A 26,378-nucleotide genomic window follows, 5' to 3' on the forward strand; every position below is an offset into this window, starting at 1 on the left:
ATTGTTGTAGTTAGTATCTAATTAATTACTAATTACAACTTATTTATTTGTATTTTACCCTGTATTCATAGTCTTTGGATGTAGTGAAATACATTAAGACAGTAATGAGGTACACAAGTCAATGCTCCAGGGTGAGCAGAAAGTGAGATTTATGTGGTAAAATGAGCATTTTTAACAGAAAAAAAGTGACTTACAATGTGGTAAGCAGTATGAGGGAAATAGAAAGGTCTCCATGAGGAACTGCATTATTATTGTGCTCTTACACTCAAATGTTTTTGATACTTTTTTAAAACTAAATTTATCAGAATAATGTGGAGAAATACAGTACAAAACACCTGACATACAGTATACAATGAAGCTACTCATATGAATGATATGATATATAATGATACATTATATGATTCTCATATAATGATACAGTAAGAAGTAAGGGTCACAGTAACACAAAGCCTTTCATAGGGGCATACTATGCTCTGGATGGCACACCAGTCCATTGCCGAAATGGGATTCATATTCACAGAAATTATCACACATAGCTTACTCGGTACTGCATTTATCTGGAACAAAAATGGTGAATTCTACTCCAAGTTAATCTATTAAAATATAAATGTTTCTTTCATTTAGTATTCTATCTAACAAGGGGTATGTAGGCTGTAGTCTTTGAAGTATTTAAGCATTTGTATTACAGAATATCCAATTATTTACTGAATGTCAAAATATATTTAACACAACAAAGTAACTGGGAAATTACTTTCCCCCAGTTTTGGGACATTCTGAATATTCATCGTAAAAAAACCTATTGTAAACAAAAAAAAGACCAGAGTTTAATGTATCATTCATTGCATTTGCTCTAGTATGTCTTCAATAGGAAACATGAAACTAAAATCTTATTAACGTCTACATTCTTCACCTTTATAGATTCAGACCACTCTACTATTCTCATTCTAATATTTAACCAAGACATTATCTTCATACATACAATAAAGAAACCAAAATAATAGGAAGAAAAAAAAAACCTTAAATCGCTATTCAGTTGTTAATTTGAACTTGTTGAGCAAATCCAATAGTCCACCCACAATTGGAAATGTATGGTAATACATGGATGCCAGCACTACTGCAAAATGTCCTCCCAAGGCATTATTCTGTAGTAGTTCAGGTGGGTAGCTGCGTCAGCAGGTTTAGACCATGCTGAAAAAAAGAAGAAAGAGAACACAATGTTTCGGCCGTGGAGCCTTCTTCAGGTGTCAATAATTCTACAGAATAATTTTAACTTATTCTGTAGTTATCATTAAAATCAACATATGGACATATACATATATTGTATATATGTATATTGTATTGTTACTGATATTTAATAAGTTGTTTCAAATTAAATTGTTTCAAATAATACATCTGTTTCAAATTAAAAAGATGTATTATTATGACATCTATTCAAGTATTTTTATACTTCATCACAATTTTTAGATGAAAAAGGGAAGAGTCAAAATAAACCACTAGATTGCTGTATCTGCTTCTTCTAGTTCAATACCACCTTTTAAAATTTAAAATATATTGTCTGCTCACAATTGCATTTGTCCGTGCTAAATGTAATATGCCAGGTGTTTACCCTGTTTGGAGACTAAAACAATGTACTGTACTTTTTGAGTGAATCTAAAACAACAGTAATAAGCTCCATTAAGTGCTTTGAGAAGCCACCTTTAAAGGCGCTATATAAAATAAAGTTTATTATAATTATTATTATAGTGTAATCCCTCAAATCACCCATTTTCTAATCACTTTATCCAAAACAGGGTCATGAGTGCAAGGCGGGTTACATCCTGGATAGGAAATTTGTCCATTACATGGCATAGACAGACACAAACACTCACACCAAGGCAATTTTTCCAGAAGCCAATTCACCTTCCAGTATTTCTTTGAACTATGGGAGGAATCTAGAGCACCTCGCAGAAACCCACATGAACATGGGGAGAGCATGCAAACTCCACGCAGACAGCACCCCAAGAAGTTAACCCGGGGCCCCAGCGTTGCAAGGCAACAATGCTTATCACTGTGCCACTGTGCCACCCCGATAATGTAATATTATAAAAAATATGATTTACAGTTGGCCTCAGAGAACTTACTTCAAAGAAATAAAAGATACGTAAATACAGTATGTACTGTAAGTCACAAGTGAGCAGTGTGCATTTTAGTTTTATTTTGTTCTTCATTAAACTGGCGGTCACACTAAAAAGACTGACAAAACAGGACAATGTTATAGATCAATATTTATAAGTCAGTTAACATGACTGGATGAAATCTTTGGATTAAATTAGCTACTGAAAAACGTTAAATGTTTTTAAATGACCTCATCTCATTTGTAACTGTTCTTATGCAATTGGCTGCTTGTAAAAAGTTTAAAAAAGAATTTTGATTTTATAAAATAGCCCAAAACCACTGGGTGCTGTGCTTATTACTGCCCACTGCAACAGCTGTTTTGTAATACATTAGAGATTGTTTTATACCAGTTTTACAGCTGACATTAGCATGGAATCTGCTTTATTTTGCTTTTTCATATCTTAAAGTACTGTAGTAATTTGAAAGTCTGCATCTTCTTAATCAATTTATGCTTAATACACTGAAGAAATTTCTGTCTTAAATGTTTATCTAGTGTTCTGGTTCAATTCAACAATCCGGGCTGCCCAAACTCCCCCTTTAATTCAATTGGTGAAGTCATTTTTTACTTTTCCATATATAATGCCAATTTACTGGTAGGCGTATATGAAACTCTGAGGGAGTTTTTACATACAAAATGAATGTGTTCTGTGCTGCACTGCCCTCAGCCTGTTATCTTTTTGTAAAGATCAATTTTCTTCATAGGGTTGAAGAACAATTTGATAGATTACACTTGACAACAGTGTGTTGCTCGGTCAAATGATTTTAATTGTCAGTGCTTTTGGAGAATTGTGCTTCCATCCCTGGAGAAGAAAGTTCAATACTGTTGATTGAATTCAATGTCTCCTAAGTGATTGACTTACCCTTACTACTGCCTTCATTAATCAGTGCAGGTGAAATTGCCATTTCCACAACACTTGATACACAATAATTTTATAATTAAGATGTCACTGAGTTAATCAATTCTGAGATGTACTGTCTCAATCTAATGGTTCTTAATTTATGAAAATTAAGAAACCAACTACTTCATTCCATGCATGCTCAATGGGCTACATTTTTATTTCACAAAATGCAATATACTGTTCAAGTGTGACAAATGGGTGTTTTTTGCTGATACAAATGACTTAAAGATTTAAATCTTAAATGATTTGGATCAAACAGTGAAGTAGAAAATAAAAAATAGTTTACTGCGCCATGATCTTTATATTTGTGTAAAAATGCAATTTGATTTTTTTTCTATAAAACATTAATGAGTAGAATTGACAAATTACTGCATTTGCAGTTATTTGGGATATAATTACTCAAAACTTAAATAAGAATGTATATTACATGTACCAGTACCCAAACATTTAATGTTGTCAAAATAATAGGGTTGTTATAATAATTCTATTTATTCATCATATTATATTTACTAATACTCTGAATACAACAATTCCATGTAATAAGTGACAAGCATGATTATTAAAAAAGTTAAACATATTCAATTAAATAGATTTCATTATGGTGAGACATGTCCACCTTAATGACAAAAATATTGAAAACTGAATTTTAATAATGTATTTCCTTTCATGTAAGATTTCTTACTATTGATTTTATAACTAGGATACTATCTTCAGACTGGAAACATCCCATTTTGAGAATGGCCGTGGAAAAAGTCCCTATGACCCAAAGCTGCAGACTGCTTCTCTTTTAATTGGTAAGTTTGTCATGGATAGGCTGATCATTCATTTCCCCTGGGACTTTGAATGTGTTGGCCACATTTCTGAAAATAGAAATTGCAGAGGAGCTGAGACTGGAGAACATGAAGACAAAGGTTTGACTGATTCTTTTTTTGCTTAGGTATTAAGAAATTTACTGAAAAGTTCTGAATTGGTTTAAAAACATTTATTCAGCCCTTCTTAGTCTATCCTGGAGTGCAAATATTTGATTGATTGTGCAGTGTTTGCCCTTAATGAAGGACAAATGCAAGTTTGCAGGCTGTTAATGCTTCATGATGACTTTTCTATGTTTCTGAAAATGTAGGTTTCTCCATGGTGTCATAATCGAATGGCAGTTTAATCCAGATGTCTGTAGCTACTATCGTAAACAGACTACCCCTTTGACCTAGCATCTGTTACAGAAGTTGTCTAAGCACTGTTGCTCTCAAAGAGTTTTATTTTAAAATTACTTCCAGATGAAACTTTTCTGTCACGAGTAAATGTAAATGTTATCCTAATGAACAGCTCAGTAATACCATTTTCTAATCTGTATGTTTATCTTATTGAGGGTAATAATAGCAACAAAATATATAGAAAGCTTGTATCATTTTAAACTTGTGTTGGCTAAAACGTGACATGTCATGTATTGATTCCAAAAATTATATTTTTTCTATTATTTTCTTGTTTGGCACCTAAAATTATTCATAGTGTTTAAAACATTTAGTGAATCCACTCATATTAAAAATATAAATTGTTTCTATTATAGTGTCTATTTGAAATTGTTAAATTTAGAACATTTAGCAGCTATAAAAAAGCTAATCAATTTGTTTTCATTTTGATTTAGGATTTTTTTTCACCCCATTAACTTCTTAAAAAGTTTATCCAGAATCTGAAAATATTCTGAACAAATCTTCTCTGCTTTCAGCATATATAATGAAGACAGGTCAGTGATTAGATAATGCTCTTTGGCTGACTGAAGTGTCAGAAGGCTGCTGACACAAGTACAAGCTTTTGAAAAAGCTCTTTTTGGACACCATGCAGCTCCTCAATGGCAGCAGCTCCATGCTTGACTTCTCATCTTTTGTTTTGCTCAGTGAGGAACATAATTAAACTGCAGATTTGCCTGACTGCTGCAGATTAGGATTGGTGGGCTGAATAGATCTTTAAGTGCTCTTCAAGTATGCATTCCCTGAGTGCCCAGCAAGAGATGAAAATGGCTACAATGTCAGAAGAATACATTTGTGGCTTGCCATGACAGAGAGTTCGAGACTTGTGAGAACATGTCTCATTTTAGTTTATAAATTTGTTTCCTGATTTAACAACTTTTGCCAGCTATTCCCACAGGCTTTGAGCAGCCTTGGTATTTTTCACTGTATTTAACATTTTACTAAACAGTGCGGAGAAAATGTTTTTAAAACTCCAATTTAAATATTGGAATTACAATTTCTTACCATGATACCTTTGATTCTTTAAAACCAAATTCATTCAAATTTTGAGACATGCCATATGATAATTAAATTATTAATTACATTGATAATTAAAAATAAATGTCAAAAAAATAAATATAAAAATAACTAGTTTATTTGTCATAAACTAAGAGGTTAATCAGAATCACATGAAATAATTGGTAATGAGTAGATGAGTAAATGGGTATCCCTGTCCCATATGATGGTCAAAAGCTTTGATTTTCACCATACATGTAAGTGAAAACACTAAAGAGATTTCTGAGGACCTCAGGAAAAGAGTAATTGATGCGCACCTGTCTGGGAAGTGTTACAAAAACATTTCTAAACTATACATCACCTGTGAGACAGGAACTATAACTTACAAATGGAAAATATCAAGACCATGATGACAAAATCCAGGACTAGACATCCTGCCAAGACCTTCACAGAGCAACCTGGGAAAGCATCCAGGGAGTCACAAGAAGCCTAAAGTAACATCTAATGATCTCTGAGCCTGTTTTTCTGAGACTTATGTCAGTGTTCATCCCTGAAAAAAAAGGAAAAGCCAGGAACAAACCATTGCTCTCTAAAAAGCTTAAAAACGTGCTTATTTCAAGTTCACCAAATAGAACCCTGATGAGCCAAAAGACTACTGGAAAAATGTTCTCAGCACAAAGAAGTCCAAAGTTTAACTGTTTGGCTACAATGAAAATGTTTTGAGTGGTGCAAACCAAATACTGACTTCCAGCAGAAGAACCTCATCACACATAAGCAAATCTTCATAACAGAATAGGTGAAGAATATGAAATTTCACATTTTAGAATTTTCAAATCAATGTCTGTATCTTAACTTCATTGAAAAGTTATCAACCAAGCTGTCTGTGTAAGAAAACTCACAAATGTCTGCACTTGATGGAGTTCCATAAGGAAGAATGGGTCAAAAATTTGAAAAGCCAGTGTGGGAGACTGATAGATAGTTATTGGTAATGTCTAGTTGAAGTTGTTGTTGAACCAGTCATGAATTGAAGGCTTCACACACTTACTGTACACACAAGAGGATATTTACTGTTGGATCGTTTTGTTAATAGATATAATCCAAATATACTGTATATATATATCATTTATGTGTTATAGATTTAATTATTTTATGCTTATCATTTACTTAGGCTTCTTGCCTTAGTAAATGATCCACAGTAACTGTCTTTAAGTCTGAAATATATAATAATATGGATCAACTCAAGGGTTTTACAAACTTTTTCTCTGTACTGTAAATTTGCAGATGCTACCTCAACGTAATGATTTATATTGTTCACCAGCAAAAATCTAACAAAAATATTTGATGTTTAACAACAGTCTTCCTCTGCTTTACCATGAATTTTTTGAGAAAGCAGTTATACATTTCTTTATATTTATTTTAAAAACAAGATTTAAGAGGAAATGAAATTTGAACGTGCCAAAAGATTTAATTAAATCTTCATCTTTTGGAACGCAGGAAAGAGTTGGCAAGGAGATTAATCTTAAATGGCTGAATTATGCATGACATGCTCACTATTTAATTTTTTTATTATCCCTCCTGCCAGGCCAGTCAGATTCAATTGCTGTAAATCTGTAAATCATTTGAGAGTCCTTAATTTCTAACCACTTCCACTGTCATACATTTCACCCTTCTTGTTTTTCATCATTGCCATATGGCACTGGGTCTTTTCACCAGCAATTAGAAATTTCACACCACTAATTATTTCTGGTTCGTTCTTTGTTAAATGAGAATAATGTAATCCGGGTGTTCCACCATGATAAAGTCTCCATCATCTGTGAAATCTCACATTTCATATTGCTCACTAAAAATGGTAGTGTTAAGAGGAAGAAAATGTTTAAACAAATATGTGAAAATGTAAGTTTTAATTGGGGTAATATTTGTTTAATTACTTAAAGTTTGCTCCGTATGGTAAAGATGTGAGGTTTTATTATTTGCACTGTTAATGAACTTGTACAGTAAATCTTGTTCATAGGGAGCTCATTATTATATTCTTATAATCACAAGAATACATTTTCTTTAATATGAAAGGCAGCTGAAGTTTGGAAACATATGTGAACCTACAGTTTGTAAAAAAACTGTTTCTCTAACTGGTATACATACTGTAGTATGACATGATACAATGGAAACTATAGTATGATTTTGAGTAGTTGTGAAACATGCATTATTGTTTAAATTATCCTGAAAAAGAAAAAAAATACTGAATTAAAAAAGAATTAAAAAAAATTAATAAAAAAACTGAAATGGCTTACCTAGAATTATTCCAAATGCACCCAGAAAACATTCACATTGTTAAAATCGTTTTAAATGAATTAATTACAAATTAATCATTGTTATCAAGTATTGCATTCCTGTCATTTTACAGTAATTTTAAGAAATTCTGATGCTATGACTTATAATGGATTCTACATCCATAGTGATTTTTCTTCAACAATGTGTCAAAGTAGTCACAGTGTGATTATTACCTGCTATTCATGCAGTGTTATACCTTAGGTACAATAAACACTTGTATATTCTTCAATATACAGTATGGTCCCTTGGATTTTTTATTCATTTTTTGTCTTTAATCACAGATGGAGAATTGTATTCTGGAACAGCAGCTGATTTCATGGGCAGGGATTTTGCCATCTTCCGCACTTTAGGACAGCATCATCCAATCAGGACTGAGCAGCATGATTCCAGATGGTTAAATGGTAGGAAACATATCTTGTTTGCTTTTGCATTATAATACCAGGTAGGTATTATATTATACTGTATCTGTTTAATAAATAAGCAGGAGACTATATAAGAAGTAATGCATTTCCCAAGTAGTAGGTTTTTGTGAACTTTGAGATCAGGAAACCTACCAAGAAAAAAAAAGCATTCTCCAGAAATGACCCAATACTACAGATGTTCTTACGAAAACTAAACAGATAGGCTCCTCCAGATGCCATTTGTGTTTGCTTAGGGTTTTTTAACATTGGCGACTTACAGAATGTACTATCCAATGACACAAGTCTTCCTATGCTTCACTTTAATCTGTCCTTTGAAAGACAGCTTGCTAAGAGGGTGACTGTTATCAGATACTGTCTATTCATAACACACTTGGTTTTGATGTTTCATTCCCACTTCAGAGCTTAAGAAAAAAGGGTAAAGTGCCCTCTAGCAAATTGTCTTTTGGAGAGGAATTACAAAATACAATGGCTAAATTTAAGGTTTAGAGGATGCTGTTGTACTTTCCCACATAGTTAAGCCTTACTGAGTTCTTATTTTTTTTTAAAGATTTGCATCAAACTTAGGCTTTTTGTCATGCCTGACTTGGCTTTTTTGTATTAACAATGAATACAATGCACAAAAAGAAATCAGAATAAAAGGAGCAGGCATAGTCCCAACAATAATCCTTTCAAACATGCAAACATTATCATAGCAAATGTGATGTTTAATGTCCATACTTAATGATTCAGCCTATTTTATTCACGTGTATTAACTGTCAACATTCTCCATTTAAATAATGGACAGCAGACAAGGACAAGTACATTTCCCTCCACTGGTCGAAGAACATTCAACATAAGACACTTGGATTCTTGCGCAGTGTCGTGACAAAAGATGTACTTCAAAGTTTTCATTCAAAAAGGAGGTCTGCTGGAAGATAATTATTTCAGTCTGTGCTGATCAGTGTTAAAGTCATTAGCTTATGCATAGGAAGGGGCCCGTTGTATTTTACTTTTTGTGACTTGTTAAAGCTTGCAAGGCTATTGAAATATTCTAAGCAACAGTGAGCATGCATACAAGGTAATTACTATTTGAAATAGCATGCTAAAGATGGGGGGGCACTAAGGATCTGATAAGCCAATTTGTGTTGTTCTGATGCAGTCTTTTGGAGAAAGTTTCTTTATTTTAGCCAGTTTAATTAGTACTTGTCCTGTCAATTCCAATTTCTTTAAATCAGCTCACTACTTTATAATTATTATTTTTTTCTACTGTTAGGGATTTACTGATGAATAAGTAATTCATGTGTGCTGGGAGTTAGTCACAGATTAAGGCTCAAGTAGATGCCACAATAATTTGTGTCACAGTGATGTGACCAACTCTCTTGACATGGTTCTTCTAAACTCAGTTAAAGCCCGTGGCCTCTGTGCAAATTAATTAGTTTCTGTCACTAACTTGATTGTTGACCTAAAGGTTTTTAGAGTGGAAAACTATCAGGAAATACTGCAGAATAAAAAAAAAACTGAAATCTGAGTCATACACAACCATGAAAGGCTTGACTAAAGTGAAATAAACTTTTATTTTTTTCTATTATATACAGAGACACATCAGCTCCTAAAATTCATATACTGTAAGTTCCCCAACACCTCTATTACATTACAAAGCAATGTCTGTCCTTATGGAGAGCTCAACAAACACATAAAAGTGTAAAGAAAGCAATAATGGAATAAAAGCCATTCAATCCATTTAGCTTGTTTGGTTGTTAATAAGTAGTTAATCTAAGGATCCAGCCATTCCTTTAGCCTTTGTGTAAAGAAATACCCTCTGTTCTCAGTTCTAAATGCGCTTCTCTGTAATTCATAGTTGTGTCCTTTGGTTCACATTTCATTGTTGTTTCCAAAGTCCACTAGATTGATTTTGTCAATGCCTTTATGGAATATTTGAATCAGGTAATCTTGCTTTTTATTTAATAGTAAATACTGTAGATTCGATTCTTTGCAATCTATCATAGCAGGACATTCCTGTAAGCCTAGGAATGTATCTGGTAATTCTTCTCTGGACCGATTCCAGAGCAGTACTCTCTTTCTTGTAAGGAGGTGACAAAAGTGGACACAATATTCTAAATGAAATCTTGGGAGTGAATTGTACGACTTTAACTATGCATTCATTCATTCAAGTTCTGAACTCTAAACTATATATTCTAAAATGACGTTTGCCTTTTTATATCACGCCCATTCCCCTCTGTAGCTGTATGACTAGGAAATGAAAATGATGCGCCAGGTAGATTTTTCAGCTAAATTCTTTAAGCTCAGTTTTCCCATTGTGTATAGTGAGTTTATATTTCTTCTAAACTGATGTAATATGCTTCAGGTTTTATATTAAAATTTCCATCACATTTGTCCAGTCCTCTATTTTCTAATTAAAATAAAAAACGATTGATTTTCTTTTGCATCCCCTACAATGTTTTTCAGTCTTTCTAATTTGATATCATTTGTGAATGCCAGAGACTTGATCATTGATATAAAAAAAGAGCAGTGGTCCTAATTCATAATCCACTGGTACTCTATTAATTGCATCACTCTAATTTAACCATTCACTTTCCATTTACTATGCATTTAATAGTTCCTCAGATGTCAGCTGCCTGTAATATGAGAATTGTGTGAAGACTTTATGAAACTACTGTAATTTAATTTAAATATATCATATCAGGGTGGCACAGTGGTTAACATTTCAGCCTCATGCTGTCTGCGTGGAGTTTCTATGCTCTCCCTGCATTGGGTTTCTTCCCACAGTCCAAATACATACTGGTTGGTAAATTGGCTTCTGGGAAATCTGGCCCTGGTGTGACTGTGGGCCTGTCTGTGTCTGTGTGTGTCCAGCAATAGACTAGCATCTCATCCAGGGAGGACCCTGCTTTGTGCTCTTTGCTTGCCGAGATAGGCTCCAGCCCTCCTGCAACACTGAATTGGTTGAGGCTATTAACAAATAAATGGTTATATGATGTCATATGCTCTATAGTATGTGTATCCATTACAACTGCTACTTGTTCAATGGCTGTGTGTTCAAACTGACAAGTTAGTTTAAACAATGCCTACCTTTTCTAAATCTAAATTTCTGTCCCTAGAATTTAAATGCTACATGATGATCCATAATAACATGTAACAGAAGAAATACTGTATCTATTGGCCTGGATTTACTCAGGTTTTATCACCAATGTTTATGGCTATGTGTTGCATTTGCAATTTTCCAGTGATTGGGTATTACTCTGTCTTAAGTGACTATTGTAGGAATTGTATTAGCATTCTATAAGTAACCCCTATTATTTCCTTAAGCAGAATTGTTGGAACACTATCAGGTCTTGCAGATCTGTTTACTTTAATAATGTCTCCTACTTGTAACACTTCTGACCCTTATACACTAATATTACTTAATATGTAATAATGTCTTTCCTCAGCCTGGGGCAAGTTGTGGATTTTATTGTATAAAAGTTTTCTGTTATCTTTGGGACCATTACTTCTTGCTTTGTTTGGTGTTGTATAACTGAAACAAAATATTCTTTATTTTAATTTCCATTCTCTGTCGTGGTCTCCCTAATACGCCTTTTTATCTGTGCTTGAAATTACCTGTACTCGTGTTAACTGGATGCTTTTCATTTGTAGTTTCTACTTTATATCCTGTACATACTCTGATATCACTAAGTGAACAACAGAGAAGGGTTGTTGTTCAGAAAATAAGTCAGGAACTCCACCAATTGCGGTATAATTGTCCATATGTTTTAATCTGTATTGCTTTTCAAAATGGAGTAAAATATTTTTGTGAAGCTGCATCATAAAATTACATTTACTGGCACTTTTGATGACTGCAGCTTGGTTCATGATTCTTCCATGATATCCTGTTCCATCAGGAGCCATGTCCATGTTATGTGGAAGTGACCCTTTCAAGGAAATTATTTTGTTCTTGCAAAAGGTGATCACAACAGAGTTGATCACCAGCCCTGCCTATTAATAATCTTTGGGACACTTACTAATAGTTTCTAGTGATGTTGGATAGACAGATCTTGATTGCCATACCCTGGCTATTTCTGTTAGCAGCATTCCCAAAATGTGATAACACTCCGGATTTGGTAAAAAGTACAAAAAAGGTTCCGATAAAACTTTCTAAATTCATAAAATTGATTTGCTGAATAGCTTAGAGAGGGCTGTTGGTATTACTACATGCATCATTAGGGTTGTTTCATATCTTACCGATTGTTCATTCTAAAAACCCTTTGCATGTTGCTTCTCATAGGGCTTTGTTCTTGTTCCCAATTTTTTCATATTTATGTGTTACCTTTGTAAATATGGTATCAGGTTTCATTTCTTCTCTGATGACACCCAAGGTTCTATTTCTATATCTTAGATATCTGCCTTTTCACAGTTGTGTTTACATCAGAAGTCCAAAGTTGATTTTGGTTCAGGCAGATAGGGTTTCCAGCTCTGTAACTGTGCTAACTTTAGTTTCCATGTAAACGCTCAGATAAGGAATTTTGGAGTCATCGTTGCATTCAAGGCTCATTTTCTCAATATTGTTTAGGTGTCTTGTATTTTTGATAATCTTTCTTGCTTGTATTTTGTACATGGTACTCCTAGTCTGATGGAGAGCAGCTAATGCAAACATTTGTCTTTTCCAGAACTGAATATTGTATTACTCATAGTACTTATCATATTGTGTATCTCAGTATGTTCTTAACAAATTAAAATAAGAATTTGGAAGCTTAGTTAAAACTTAGTCATACTGTATGTACAGTATATCTATTTTCTCTTAGCTTCCACAAACACTGTTTTTATGTGTCACAACCTCTGCTCATAGACTATTTAGTTCAAGTAGGGACACCCAAAGAAGTCTCCACAACCAAAACGTTTTTCTTTTCAGCATGGAATAAATCTTTACTTCTTCCTGATATACTACTTAAACCAGTTTATGAGTTAGGATTGTATAATTAATAACTACAGGTGGAAATTAATTTTATTGTTCAGTAAAGTTACCAAAACAACATACAGTAGATTTAATAAACAGTTTGGCCTCACAATCTACAGTCTTTCTTTATGTTTTCTGGTACTTTTTACTTTCAATCTACATTCAGACTGCATCCTGTACTTCAACTAATCACACCTTTGTATAATTTACAGTACATGTTAATGGTAACGGTTGTTACAATTATGCACATACTGTATATCAAAGAACAAATAATATCTTTATTGTATTTATATGAATTCTCATTTGAACAATAAGAAATAAGAAAATGAAGAAATTGTTTCCAAATTTCTCTATAACACCTTTAATTGAAATAACAGATTCTTTAACATTTGTTTCATCCTGTTGGAAAATGAAGAGAAACAAATGATATCAAAACATATCAGACTTACTACTGTATGTAAAACATTTTTGCAATTTCCCTCAGCCTGAAGCTAGAATATGATGAAAAATAAAACAAAACATCTTTCCATTTATGTTTTTCAAAATATCATTTTGTGCATTTTTCTGTGTTCTTTCCCAGAAGGCTTGAAACATTTTCCCCCCTCCAAGACAGCTTAGGCTATGACCTAACTGCTTTTTTAATGCAGTATTCTAGGCCCCCAATCTGTTAGATTCAAGAATAAGCCACTGAAAAATAAACAGAAGGAAGTTCATGTCTGTTCCAGAAATCTGAAAAGTTCATCAGCCTTAAAAATAAGCAGTACGAGTGTACAAACAGGTGCTTTGCATGATTATAGCCACGATGGAAACAAACTTTCACCCACCTGACAGTCAGAAATGACAGATTTTGTATTCGATAGCAGTTTTTTTGGTTTGCTGGAAACATCTGAAGTATAATTGGAATATTAGTAACAGGCACTAATGCTAAATCCTGTGAAAATAATAAAACATGACCAGGGTTGCACTAAACATTCTTTCACATCTGCGATTTTCAATGGTACTGCACTATTCATAATGTGATTACTATACATATCAACACATTTATTTGTGTTAGTTCTAAGTTTAGATTTTTGGGAATAAAAATGTAGTCACTGTGTGCAAAAGAATTCTAATATCATTTTAAGAATGAATTTGCCTGATTTTTCTCACAATATGGATTGCTATATTGCTATATCTTTTTAGATCCCAGATTTGTGAGTGTCCACCTGATTCCAGAGAGTGACAATCCTGAAGATGACAAAATTTACTTGTTCTTCAGAGAAAATGCAATGGATGGAGAGCACACTGGAAAGGCAACACATGCTAGGATTGGGCAGCTCTGTAAGGTAACAGATTTTTTTCACAATAACACAATTTCTACTTGTATAGAAGGAAGACGTATAGAAGTAGACTCTTTTTTGCTCTTAGAAATTATACCTTTTTAAAAGACCTTTTTTAATAAAGGCCTTTTTTTAAAAGACATCGTTTACCTCTTTATACAGGTACCACTTTAAAAGTACTTTAGGTATTTGGTTTTTCAATACGGTTTCTGTCCTTTTTTTAATTTAACCTTGTGCTGTTATTCAATATGGTTCTTAAACCAGATTGCTTCTTTCAGTCCTACAGCTGACATAAAAGATATTGTAAGAATGCAGAAACCTTTCAAAATCCCTGCATTAATACAGTGTATAATCTTTGGCTTCATGAAGAATCTCTAAGCTGAAGAAACTGAACACCAGTACAGACCAGCCTATGCTGTTAAGTGAAGACCCGCTCATCTTACACTGCAGCTGTGATTTAATTGCCAGCTGCTGATTTTGAACCTCCACAGCAGTAAGAAAAAAAACTTAAGGAATATGGTGTGAGCAAAATAAAATCTGCCTATAAAGTTTGTGCTTGTGCTACTCAAGATTTTCATTGCAAAAAGTCATTTCATCTTGATTTTCCTCGTCCACCTAACAAGATCTTTTCTTGTTATAGATCAAAGTTTTATGAGTGCAAAATCAAGATATAGGGATACAAGAGCATATTACATTCAGCAAAGGCCTCATAAAAATACCAAAGATTATCACTCTAAATACCCCATGAGTTGTTGGCACTCATTTATGTTTGAGGGGTGATTTTATACCCTGTAAAGGATATACTGTAAATTCATTCCAAATTTTAAGTATCACTAGTATTTTGAAATGTCTTGTGGATGGATTCTTGTGGATGCCATGGATTCTTAAACCACAGTAATCCACAGTAAGAAAATATGCTGATTATGCAGGATGTGCATTTGTAAAAAAAATAATTTGATTTGCCTAATATTGTTTGATGTGGAAAATAAAAGTGTTGATTTTAATCAAATATTTATTAGGATTTAAAGGTTTAATACAACTAGAGTAAAATTACATTTTCTTACATTCTATACATTTCCTTTTTGATTTAACTATTGTATGCCAAACCAGCATGTTTGATATATTCCTTTTATAATCTCTTACATACTGTATATTTAAAAATCAGTTAATAGTGAGATTGACTTTACTGGGCCTTTTCCAGTGAATAATACACAGAATTAAGCAGTGTACTGAATGCTCTAGCAGGTTCATAGTTTCTATCACCTAATTACTGTAGAACGTAAAGTGCACCATTATGCAAACATTTAATTTATCCTCCCAATTTGCATTTCTTTTAAGTGACTAAATTAAAGTGACAGAATGCCTGTATTTAATTAAACAAACTGTGTATATTGTAGTAACTACATTTTCCTGAGAGTAAGAGTAAAGCAATTACGTTCTCTTTACAAAAAATATTTCTTCCATTTGCACAAAAATGCCATTATCGCAAAATTAATAGGATTTTGTTAAGCACAACATCTAATTAAATATTATTATATTTTAAATGATAGCATAAAACACATCAGAGGTGTGAAACTGTAGTAGATGAAATAGTATTACTATTAAGTGTCCAACACTTAAAGTATTTAATCTATACAGAGGAAAATATTCACTATTATTATATATTAATATAATAATATGTTTACTAGGCAAAAAATAATAATATTGGTTTACTGTGCATTAAAAGCAAGTTAATTTATTTTATTTACTTACAGAATGACTTTGGAGGTCACAGAAGCCTTGTTAATAAATGGACCACCTTCCTGAAAGCGCGATTAATCTGTTCTGTACCAGGTTCCAATGGCATTGACACACACTTTGATGAATTACGTATGTATCAAGTCTTTGTTGTAATATACTGTAAATTATTTATCTGTATACTAACATATACTGTATGTTTCTGAACTAATGTTTCATTGATTTCAGAGGATGTCTTTCTGATGAGCTCAAAGGATCCCAAGAATCCAATTATATATGCTGTTTTTACAACCTCCAGGTACCTGTCCATTTTGCTAGGATTGTTTGAAAGGCACACACATTTCCTGTGTTTATTTCCTTTAATAATAGAATCAGAATCAGCCAAGATTTTTCTTTTCATTTTCAGAAAAGCTGACCTAACATTTTTTTTGCAATTGTGCAATTGTCCTGCATCAGTACATTTCACAAATGTTTTCTAATACATTTACCTGCAGCTATTTCTTTGACCTCACTTTACCAGAAATGGAAAAAAAAAGATTATTTTAGCCATCTGTCAGCTCTAATAGCTGTACTCTTTATTCAAGTTTCAATCTGGCCTAAAGAAAATCTTGTTAACATGAAACACAAGTCTCCTCCTAGATACAGCCACTGCATTTACTAAGGATCAATGTACAGCATGTGCAACTGCACAACTAAAGGATACAGGAGCGATGTTTACTGCTGAAGTATTTATCAAAATGTGAGACATTAAAAAATAAGATATTTCTAAATGCATCAGGCTTACTCTTGTGGTATAATGTTTTTTATATTTGTTATAGAATGTTTTTCAAGATGCACACTTCAATAATATTTTAAATTTTATTGAGAATTTTGAGAAACAGTTTAATTAAATTATTCCAAAATCACATTTGAAAAATAAATTTAATTTGGCATTAATTTCCACAATTAAATTTAAAGTACCAACAAACAATGAAAAAGCTTTATTGACTTTCTCAATTTTAAGGTAAATTGCCTTTTGGTTGCTTGAATTTGCATTTTATTTCCAGAGATTTTGCAGCAGTTTCTGGCACAAACTGTTGATAATAATCAGTGGTTTAGTTAATTAAATAGTTACTAGGCAAATGTTAACACACTCATTTTTCACTCTGTCTTAATCAATATGTGGTGCTAATTGTATAAAGTAGGCAATTTATCAGATAGATTAATCTTTCACTTAATTAAGTCTTACACTTAATGACTTTAATAGATTGATTGTATTTCCTTCAGCAACATCTTCAAGGGGTCAGCGGTGTGCATGTACAGCATGACTGATGTGCGGAGAGTGTTTTTAGGACCGTATGCCCACAGAGAAGGTCCCAACTATCAGTGGGTACCATTTCAGGGGAGGGTGCCATATCCACGCCCAGGGACTGTGAGTGCAAGACAGTATGAAACCTAATTTAATGCAGTTTTGTATTGCTTAATACAAAGATTTATGAAGTTAAATTACTAATATCTTATTAATGAGTTGTATAATGTTTTTAAATTGATTTTAAGAAGAAAGTTACATTGAATGTAATATGTTTTCTTTTATTTGTGTGTTCAAATCCACATACTGTATATACAAAAATGACTTTTTTTTGGTAGTGTCCCAGCAAGACATTTGGAGGATTTTATTCAACCAAGGATCTTCCGGATGATGTCATAACTTTTGCAAGAAGTCACCCAGCCATGTACAACCCTGTTCATCCAATAAACAACCGGCCAATTATCATTAAGACCGATGTTGACTACCAATTAACTCAGATAGTTGTGGACAGAGTGGATGCAGAAGATGGACAGTATGATGTCATGTTCATTGGAACAGGTGCTAATAATTGTATTAATACAAGCAAACAGCATACACTCTAAATTAATAAATTATACAATTTATTTAAGCAGAGCAGATTGTGATTGAAGTTTGTGTCTGGCAAATATTTTACAAAAAACAGAAGTTTGATCTGTCATTTTACAGTATATGTGATATATACAAAGTAAACACGTTTGCTTTCTGTGATGAAATACCACCTTAAACAGATTAACACAAAAAGGAATAAAGCAGATTTAAGAAAGTCCTTGAAATGATCTACATTCAAGCCTGTATTACTCATGTTCTGATACTCAACATTTTTTCCAAAGGCTTTCATCAACTTAACCACATCCATTGCATGATACGAATGAACCTACTAGTGTACACCTGATATTTAGAGACTTTATTCCTTTCCTTACATTTTGATATGAATCTATAAAATCCATGTATTTTTTATGTTTTGAAGATGTTGGCACAGTTCTGAAAGTTGTATCAATTCCTAAGGAGACCTGGCATGACTTGGAGGAAGTGCTACTGGAGGAAGTGACTGTTTTCAGAGTAAGTTTATTTTTTAAATAATGACTGTTAGCAAAGAACTCTTTTCACAATAATTCTGCTCAGCAGACTCAAATTCCTGATAATCTGCATTGGCTCCTACATGTTTACTTTTGCAGTTTGGACTACACTCAAAAGGACATACCATTCAAAAAATAACATTTCTTGCCTTAAGTAACTGAAAAGCAATGAGGGATGATGAGTGAAAAGGGCCTTATGTCATTACAATATGCAAGTCATTAAGGCTATAATGGGGATCCTTTATATGAGGTTTGGGTCTTCTGAGTAAAAATAACATATTAAAAGTAGGACATGAAGCTCATTCTGATTCATGTCAGAATGACCTTCATACAGAAAAGTTGGCTGTATGAGATCCTTGGATGAATTAGCTACTGAAAGAAAACATGTTAGGTGAGACAAATAGACTCATCGCAGTTGTAACTGTTCCTTCAAGCATGCACTGTTATTAAGAAATAAAACAGACAATCATAAGTATTATACAAAGCACACTGCAGTGAAGTTTCATCAGCTGGAAAGTATATTTCTGTGTATGTATTTGAAAATAGTGGCATAGAGATGAGTGATGCTGCCTCACAGTTCTCTGATTGTCCCTGTGTGCACTTGTGTGTGTACATGCACCCTGTGATGGACATGTGTCCCATTTAGTGTGTATTTTCAGGTTGCTTCTGGAGTGAGCAACATATATTATATATTAATTATACCTGTACTAACTTTAAAAAACAAACATTTTACCATATATCCCTTCAGAACATGTATTTTACATTTCAGCTCAGCTGTGAAATTTTAGGGCATGACTGCAGTAAATATCAATGCATCCAATTTCAATAACCACTTTGTCCAATTCAAGGTCAAGGTAAGCTGGAACATAAATCATCAGGCAATGCAAGACAGGTGCAATGAATTTTAAAAGTATATATATTTCCTTTTTTATTAGTATTGAAAGCTTTGTTTGTGTTTCATCTTAAAACAGACAAATCCCCAAATCCAGCAGCTTAAAAATAAGAAACAAAATTGCTATTAATAATTGAGAAATATGAGAGATTATTATACAGTAGTTTTTTACATATAATGCAAAATTGAAAACTGATGTAATATACTGTACATTTCAGAGAAACAAAGGGAAGAAAATCATATTGGTTTGTGTGTGATCCATATGCATTAATTTAATCAGACTTTTCCACATTGGTATTAAAATACTTAATTCCATTTACTGGTAATATTATGTCGGAATGCAAACTTGTAAACACTTTAAAGAGAATGGAAAGGTCTCATTTACTTTTTTATATTAAAAGCATCCAAGCAGCACTATATAAGTGTCATCAACACACAGAGTTTGTCTTTGAAAAACAAAGGATTTTGTTGTTTACCTCATTACAGGAACCTACTGCCATTACAGCAATGGACATCTCAACAAAACAGGTAAGTTACGGGTTAATTGGAATGAATTAAATTACTGATGTCTGATCAAGGCCCTATATATAAAATGCATTCAAAAGAAATAACAAAAATATGAAAAATAACAGTGTAAAATTGTGGGCCATGGAGCACAAAAATTGTCTTTTTAACATACAGTATGTTCAGGAGGAGGGCAAATTCTAATGTTGCACTACCATTCTCCTACAAATAAATACTTCCTGGCTGCACACAATTCTTTGCCCATATTTTCTAATCTCCCTCCCTCCACCCCAGCTTCACCATTGCAGCTGCCTCCCAGGTCATTCCTCAGAAGTGAGGGAGATTGGGATAGCACTGGTTTTTGGCCAACACTGTCACTTCCTCAGCCAGACAAGTTAACTCTGAAGTATTAAGTGCACTACTCCTTTATTTTCTTTGGCTTGTTTCATCATGGTTACAATTTGACTAAACTACTGTAGAAGCCACTTGTTGTCAACAGACAGCTTGATAAGTTTTAATGATGCATAGCTTCTGACATACAAATGTACTGTTGGACAGATCTGTTTATGTTGTAAGCTCTACAAAGCAAAAGTGTCAGCAAACAGCTGTGAAACACTACAGATAAGATAAGGCCATGCACATTGGTAATCCAAAAATGATTCTCAGAAGTTCATGAAGAATAATGAATTCTGAAAACCTAATAAAAATCTAGCAGAAGGGTTATTTCCTTTCCATCAGGAACGTGCCTTTCCAACCACACAGAAAAACTAAGGAAGGGACTAAAGATGAAGAGATCATACTGTACTGTACATTTAGCAAAGAATTCCTTGAATTTAAAATTTAATCTTGATTTTGTATTTGTTTAAATTCAAAGATTTGAATTTAAATTCAATAATTTAAAGTTTTGAATATGTACTTAATAGTTTTACATTACATTATTTTTGGCATTAAGCTTTTCATTCTTTTCTAGTACTAATCAATCCTGTTAATGTACTGTATATCATGGTGGTGCAGTGGTTACAATTCTGGCATTGCAGTTCTGGGGTCCAATATAAATGGGTTCAATTCTGGACATGGGATGCTATCTGTATGTTAGTATGAGTTTGTATTTGTTTTCCCTTGTTTGTGTGGGTTTCCACTGGGCGCTCTCTTTTTTTTTTAATCTGAAAAAAGAATTTTGGAAGAATTCCCATGGGAACCAAAAAAATGATCAGAGCTATCGGCACAAACATGAAAAAAAAAATGCTAGTTTTTATCTTATTAGATCAAAAATTGACTGCACATTTTAAAACCAAAAATAAAGATCACAAATATAAATAAAGTAGAAGATGTATTTGCCTCCTGAAATATGTTTAATAAACATTTTCATAAAACCACTTTAATTTCTTTCTATAAAGTATTGCATAACTGGCATTACTGGCTATGCATCTTATCTTACAGCATCTTATAGTTTTGCATTGTAAAATGCAGTTAATGTGGTGGAATTAAGAATTACTTCTTTAAATAAATGAAGCAAAAATATTTTAGAAATCCATGCGTCAGAAGAATGATGTTTTATAATCTGTTCAAAATAGTGTAAAGACTCAAAATGAAAACGGGAAATTTGTTTCTTGTATGAACTACAGACCACTGGAATACATTTTCTTGCATTCTCCTTTATTATTTATAAGGTTTGTAAAACTTACATTTTGATTAAGGACATTTAAACACTCACTGAACTTTCTGCTTTTACAGCAACAGCTCTATCTTGGCTCAGCCATTGGAGTTTCACAGATGCCCTTGCACCGCTGTGATGTCTATGGGAAGGCGTGCGCAGAGTGTTGCTTAGCAAGAGACCCCTACTGTGCCTGGGATGGTACTGAATGTTCCCGATACTTCCCCACTGCAAAGAGGTACAACTGACTTGCTGAGTTCTGGAATCTAAACCAGGCTTGGTAATCAAAGGAATACATATTCAAACTGTGCTACAGGAGGTGCCAAATATCTTTACAAAATATTTGCTTAAACAGAGACATGAGAAACAGACGACAGAGTCCTGCTAGAATACAATAAAGAATGTTTATTAAAAAAAATTAAGCAAAAGCTTAGTTTAAACAGAAAAGATTTCAGACAGGCGGGTCATTTTAATGCATTACCAAAGGTTCCTGTAACATTACAGATGCCATTTCAACATACTGCATGTACTGGTTTAAAAAGGTAGTAACCTATTTGTTTATTTATATTCAGCCACAGGCAATGGGTGGTAATGAAAAGGGTTTATTTTTAGACACCTGAAACCAACAGCTCCCAAAATTACCTCAACCTCAGTCTCCACTTGCTTTTTGGCTCTAACAGGAGAGAGAAAGCTATACTTACAGTACCCTTTTCCTAGCAGTTGCTACTTGCCAGGCACACTAGGCAACTTCTAGGCAACAATGAGTTATAGAACAGGAGTGATTTAAAAAGGTGGCCAAAGACCAAAGAACATAATCCAAACTCGCATTGTATAATTAGCACATAATGCGGGAACGTATCTAAGATATTAGCATAAACAGACAGTTTAATCTCCTGATTTTTTTCAGTAATAATTGTTTTTCATCCCATCTTTATTATTTCAAAATGTGGGTTTTAATCCATGCAGTTTACATTTGGACATGTCATGCAAATAGTTTTATGTATTACCATAAAATAAACAAAAATAGTTGCATTTAGTCTTGTTTGATTTAAATGTAAAATGTAGAGTTTTTTGTATGAAGTTTTAAATCCCTTTTACATTTTACTTATGTTTTAGCTGTATGGATTATGACTGTATATCTGTCTGTTACATTCATATAATTATCTCATGGAACTAAACAAAAACTGAACTACTAAAAAAATACCTTTGCCTACTGCCTTGTCTCTCTCACACCTGAAGAAGGCTCCACGGCCGAAACGTTGTGTTCTCTTTCTTCTTTTTTTCAGCATGGAATAAACCTATTACTTGTTCCTTTGCAGCCTACGCATGCTACCCACCTGAACTAAAAAAATATACATGCTTCTTAGATCTACACAATGCCTCTTTGAGTATGCCAAAAGGGCTTTCAAAGCATAATGAAAACATTAAATGGGATTTTATTAGGCATTGCAAGGTACTTCAGATGTGTGTTCACATCTGAATATATTTCTTCAACTTGTTAAGAAACAAAAGACAGCTTTACAAGGGCAGGTTTTTGTGATTTATTTAACAATGGTGGTGCTATGATCAATCAAGCCCTGAATGTTCAAGTCTTTTAGATGATTAAAAAATGCTCATTAGGAAGCAGTTCTGGCTTTCATGGAACATCACCTCCTTTTAATTTGTCTAATAGAAAACAAAATCTCTGGTATTCCACACCTGTCAGAAAGTACAAATAAAAATAAGCACATTAAAATCCATGCCACAGTTACTCCTACATCTGCATTGTTTAACATTACAGACGTGTAAATCTTATCACTTCACGGTGGATTATGGAGATTCTTTTAGATAAACTAATTTCCTCTTTTCCATAAGACATTTTGTTTTACCTTTTTAACACAGGCAAATCTGTTTTTCAGAAGATTTTCACATGCCAAGATGACTTTATAGAAAAGGTCTGGCACTCAAGAGACACTTAATGTGTTGCTTGTTTTGCTACCAGGACAGTAACTGCATTCCAGACAAAAATAATTTGTCAGGAAATGTTTGAAAGCAATTTATACTTACAGGCATTGTTGTATAAAGTACCTGTAGTGAAATAATTTAGAGCTAAAGGATGAAGGACTTTTTTTCTGAAACATCAAGAACAAATAGATGTTTTACTTATTTAAACTTTGTGTACAATAAAAAAATCAGAACAAACAAAACGACAAAAAATAAATAATTTTAACAATTTTATGCTTTCGGTTTTCAGCAGTGATTTTGAAGAAAATGACAAGAGAACCAAAACAGAACTACTGTACAGTATCTTTTCATAAGATTTATAAAAAGGAATCTTCTGTTTTTTTCTCACTGAACATAAAAAAACAGTAAATATAGAACATATAATAAATATAATGTAAAAAGAAACTTCTAAAGCCTACTTTGGCTTTCAGTTACACAAAATACATGGGCATGTTTCTCTATTTTAGAAGAAAATAGTAAAATCACACATGCAGGATGCACATCTGAGATAAATGCTCCCTAAAGCTAAATCTTGAGGTACAATTTTGCAGCATGGAAAAGCAGAGCAGTATGTTTTATCATTAATATTACCCTTTGTAACAAAATTATATCTGGCATTTTACCTAAAGCGAACACACACAAAAAAGTTTGCCAGTATTTTAATTAAATGCCCTCCTACCAGTTTGTGCTTCATTGGGTTATCGATTTTAATGTCTGCTGCATGGCTTCGTGTTACTTTTGTTCCACAATGCTCTGTGACTTCTTGATGAGTGCAGTATTACCCTGTAAAAGAAGCCAGTAGCTCTGCTTCCATGTATCGATTGGATCATCGAACCTCTGCTACAATCTGCTAAAGTTACAAACTGGGTGAATTCATGGATGAAACAAACTAGAGAGAAGAAGCAAAGCATGGCATCCATTGACCTTGGATCTAAAATACATTATCAATTATTTGCTTTGTCGATAGATTTCACTGTAGGCAATAAAGCAGTTGCAATTGATTCATTTTTTCTATTGTACTTGTTTATTGTGGTATGTCCTTTCTGTCTCGCAAACAAAAAAAATGGATTGTAGCTAAAAACCTTCAAGGTTTACATTCTAAGACAGAATACCCTTGACTACTGGACTGAACATCAGTTTTTGCATTTTGTAATTTGCAATTAGTAAGACAAAACAATGTGTTTGTAACATGAAAAAATAATCACAAATTAGTGTGATATGTCATTAATTAGTATACCCATTAAATATTTAGTTTTTATCATTTGATTTCAGGCGAACGCGACGACAAGACATCAGAAATGGGGACCCTCTCACACAGTGTTCAGATTTACAACATCATGGTAAAATTCTCCTCTTTAAAATGTTTAATTTTGACCCATTGTTACACAGGAAGAGGAAAATCAAGTCTATTGATCAAGGCTTGATAATGTTTTGTGTTTATATATTGGATTCATCTGTTAATTTAATCTTTTATTTTTCTGTATGTGTAGTTATGGGGAAATGTTTGCTTAACTCTGAGTCATTTAAGGTTGTAGTTGTTATGTTTTTCTCTTTCCTAATATTAGTATTAAGTATTAAACAAAAAGAGTCCTTCAAGAATCCTTGAAGACCTATGTATTAATTGAATTTTCATATTTTGTTTTAAGGAGACAATTAATTTTGAATACTTTTAAAAAGCTTTCTCAAATGCATCCATTTTTTTGTTTTGGTTTTATTAACTTTTATATTAATTGGCAGTCATAATGTGCAAGGAGACTCCTGAGTTTTCTATTTGTTAAGTATGCCCTTTATTCAAATTCCCAACATGCTATTTGTCGTTCTATATTCTTTCCTTATTGTCTATAAAAAAGAGAGTTTCCAGCCACCCACACTGTGCAGACCACACATTGATTTCTCATGAAAGGCTTGAGGATCAGCTTGTTGTTTTGTAAACTAAAACTGACTGAGCACTAAAATGTGGCCTGGTACCTTAAAAATGGCATTCAAGATGACTGGAGCTTAGAAACAATAGAGAAGTGCATTTCTGGAATTTTAGTTTTCAGAATGGTGACAGCTGGCAGATCAAAAATCCACAGTAATTTAAGATTTAATCTAATCTAAATCTAATAGATTTAATCTAAAAGCTTCAGAATAACAGCATTTCTATTGTTTTATGAAGACATGTAATATTCTCTCTGCTATGGTTTTTCATTTCTAGATGATTAAAAGTCTTCTAAATGAACCTAATTTAAAGCTCTGGTTTAATTACAATCTGTAAACCTGAAACTGTGAACTGTTTCTCGTGTCTTTTTAATATCTGACAAAGGGAATATGTTTAAAAAACACCAGAAGACAATCTGTGCAAATCAAGGAAAAATATACAGTATATCTATTTGTAAGAAAACAATATACTTTGATTTTATTAAAAGGTTCTCTCAGCTTAACAGGTACTAGAAGTTACAGAGACTTGTCATAGATAAAGAGACATCCATGTTTTAATTCATATGTTTTATTTATGAATCCATAAAAAGCACTGACAAAATGTTAATGAAATACAGTGCAGCTATTAACCTTTAGCAAGGCAGTAGTTTAATGTGGCACAAAGAGACCAGCAATTCCCTTTTTGACAAAGTATAGTACCTGTTTCAGGAATTGTGAATGGTCAAGTATCACCTACAGTACATGTCTTCAGTAAAGTAACAATCACACTAACAAGGCCTTCCTAGAGTTGTGCCTTTTTCTTTAATTCACAGAAGATGGATTATAACACCAAAATCTTTGTCAATGTTCCTCACAAGAATCTATTACCTACCCTTATGGAAACAAGACAGTAATTCTGCTTCATTGTACTCCCTCATGCATACTTTTATGGCATAAATACACTTTACCACTATAGTCCATTGCACCAATTGCCATGCAGTGACTTAGACATAAGTC

The 26,378-nt window shown here is 33.1% G+C and overlaps 1 protein-coding gene across 2 annotated transcripts in view; it reads left to right on the forward strand.

The window, feature by feature from the left end:
• The window catches only part of sema3ab (sema domain, immunoglobulin domain (Ig), short basic domain, secreted, (semaphorin) 3Ab), a 217,624-nt gene that overhangs the window by 186,874 nt on the left and 4,372 nt on the right, over positions 1–26,378 (forward strand). For both annotated transcript variants that reach the window (XM_015352900.2, XM_006633561.3), the window contains 11 exons: positions 3,754–3,847; positions 7,900–8,019; positions 14,153–14,295; positions 16,044–16,158; positions 16,255–16,324; positions 17,293–17,437; positions 17,653–17,872; positions 18,321–18,412; positions 19,808–19,849; positions 21,560–21,717; positions 24,735–24,802. In XM_015352900.2, the coding sequence (XP_015208386.1) occupies positions 3,754–3,847; positions 7,900–8,019; positions 14,153–14,295; positions 16,044–16,158; positions 16,255–16,324; positions 17,293–17,437; positions 17,653–17,872; positions 18,321–18,412; positions 19,808–19,849; positions 21,560–21,717; positions 24,735–24,802 (1,267 nt within the window). The remainder of the gene's footprint in view (positions 1–3,753; positions 3,848–7,899; positions 8,020–14,152; positions 14,296–16,043; positions 16,159–16,254; positions 16,325–17,292; positions 17,438–17,652; positions 17,873–18,320; positions 18,413–19,807; positions 19,850–21,559; positions 21,718–24,734; positions 24,803–26,378) is intronic.

The sequence above is a fragment of the Lepisosteus oculatus genome, chromosome 7 (assembly GCF_040954835.1).
Source record: "Lepisosteus oculatus isolate fLepOcu1 chromosome 7, fLepOcu1.hap2, whole genome shotgun sequence".
In the NCBI taxonomy this organism is placed as follows: Eukaryota; Metazoa; Chordata; class Actinopteri; order Semionotiformes; family Lepisosteidae; genus Lepisosteus; species Lepisosteus oculatus.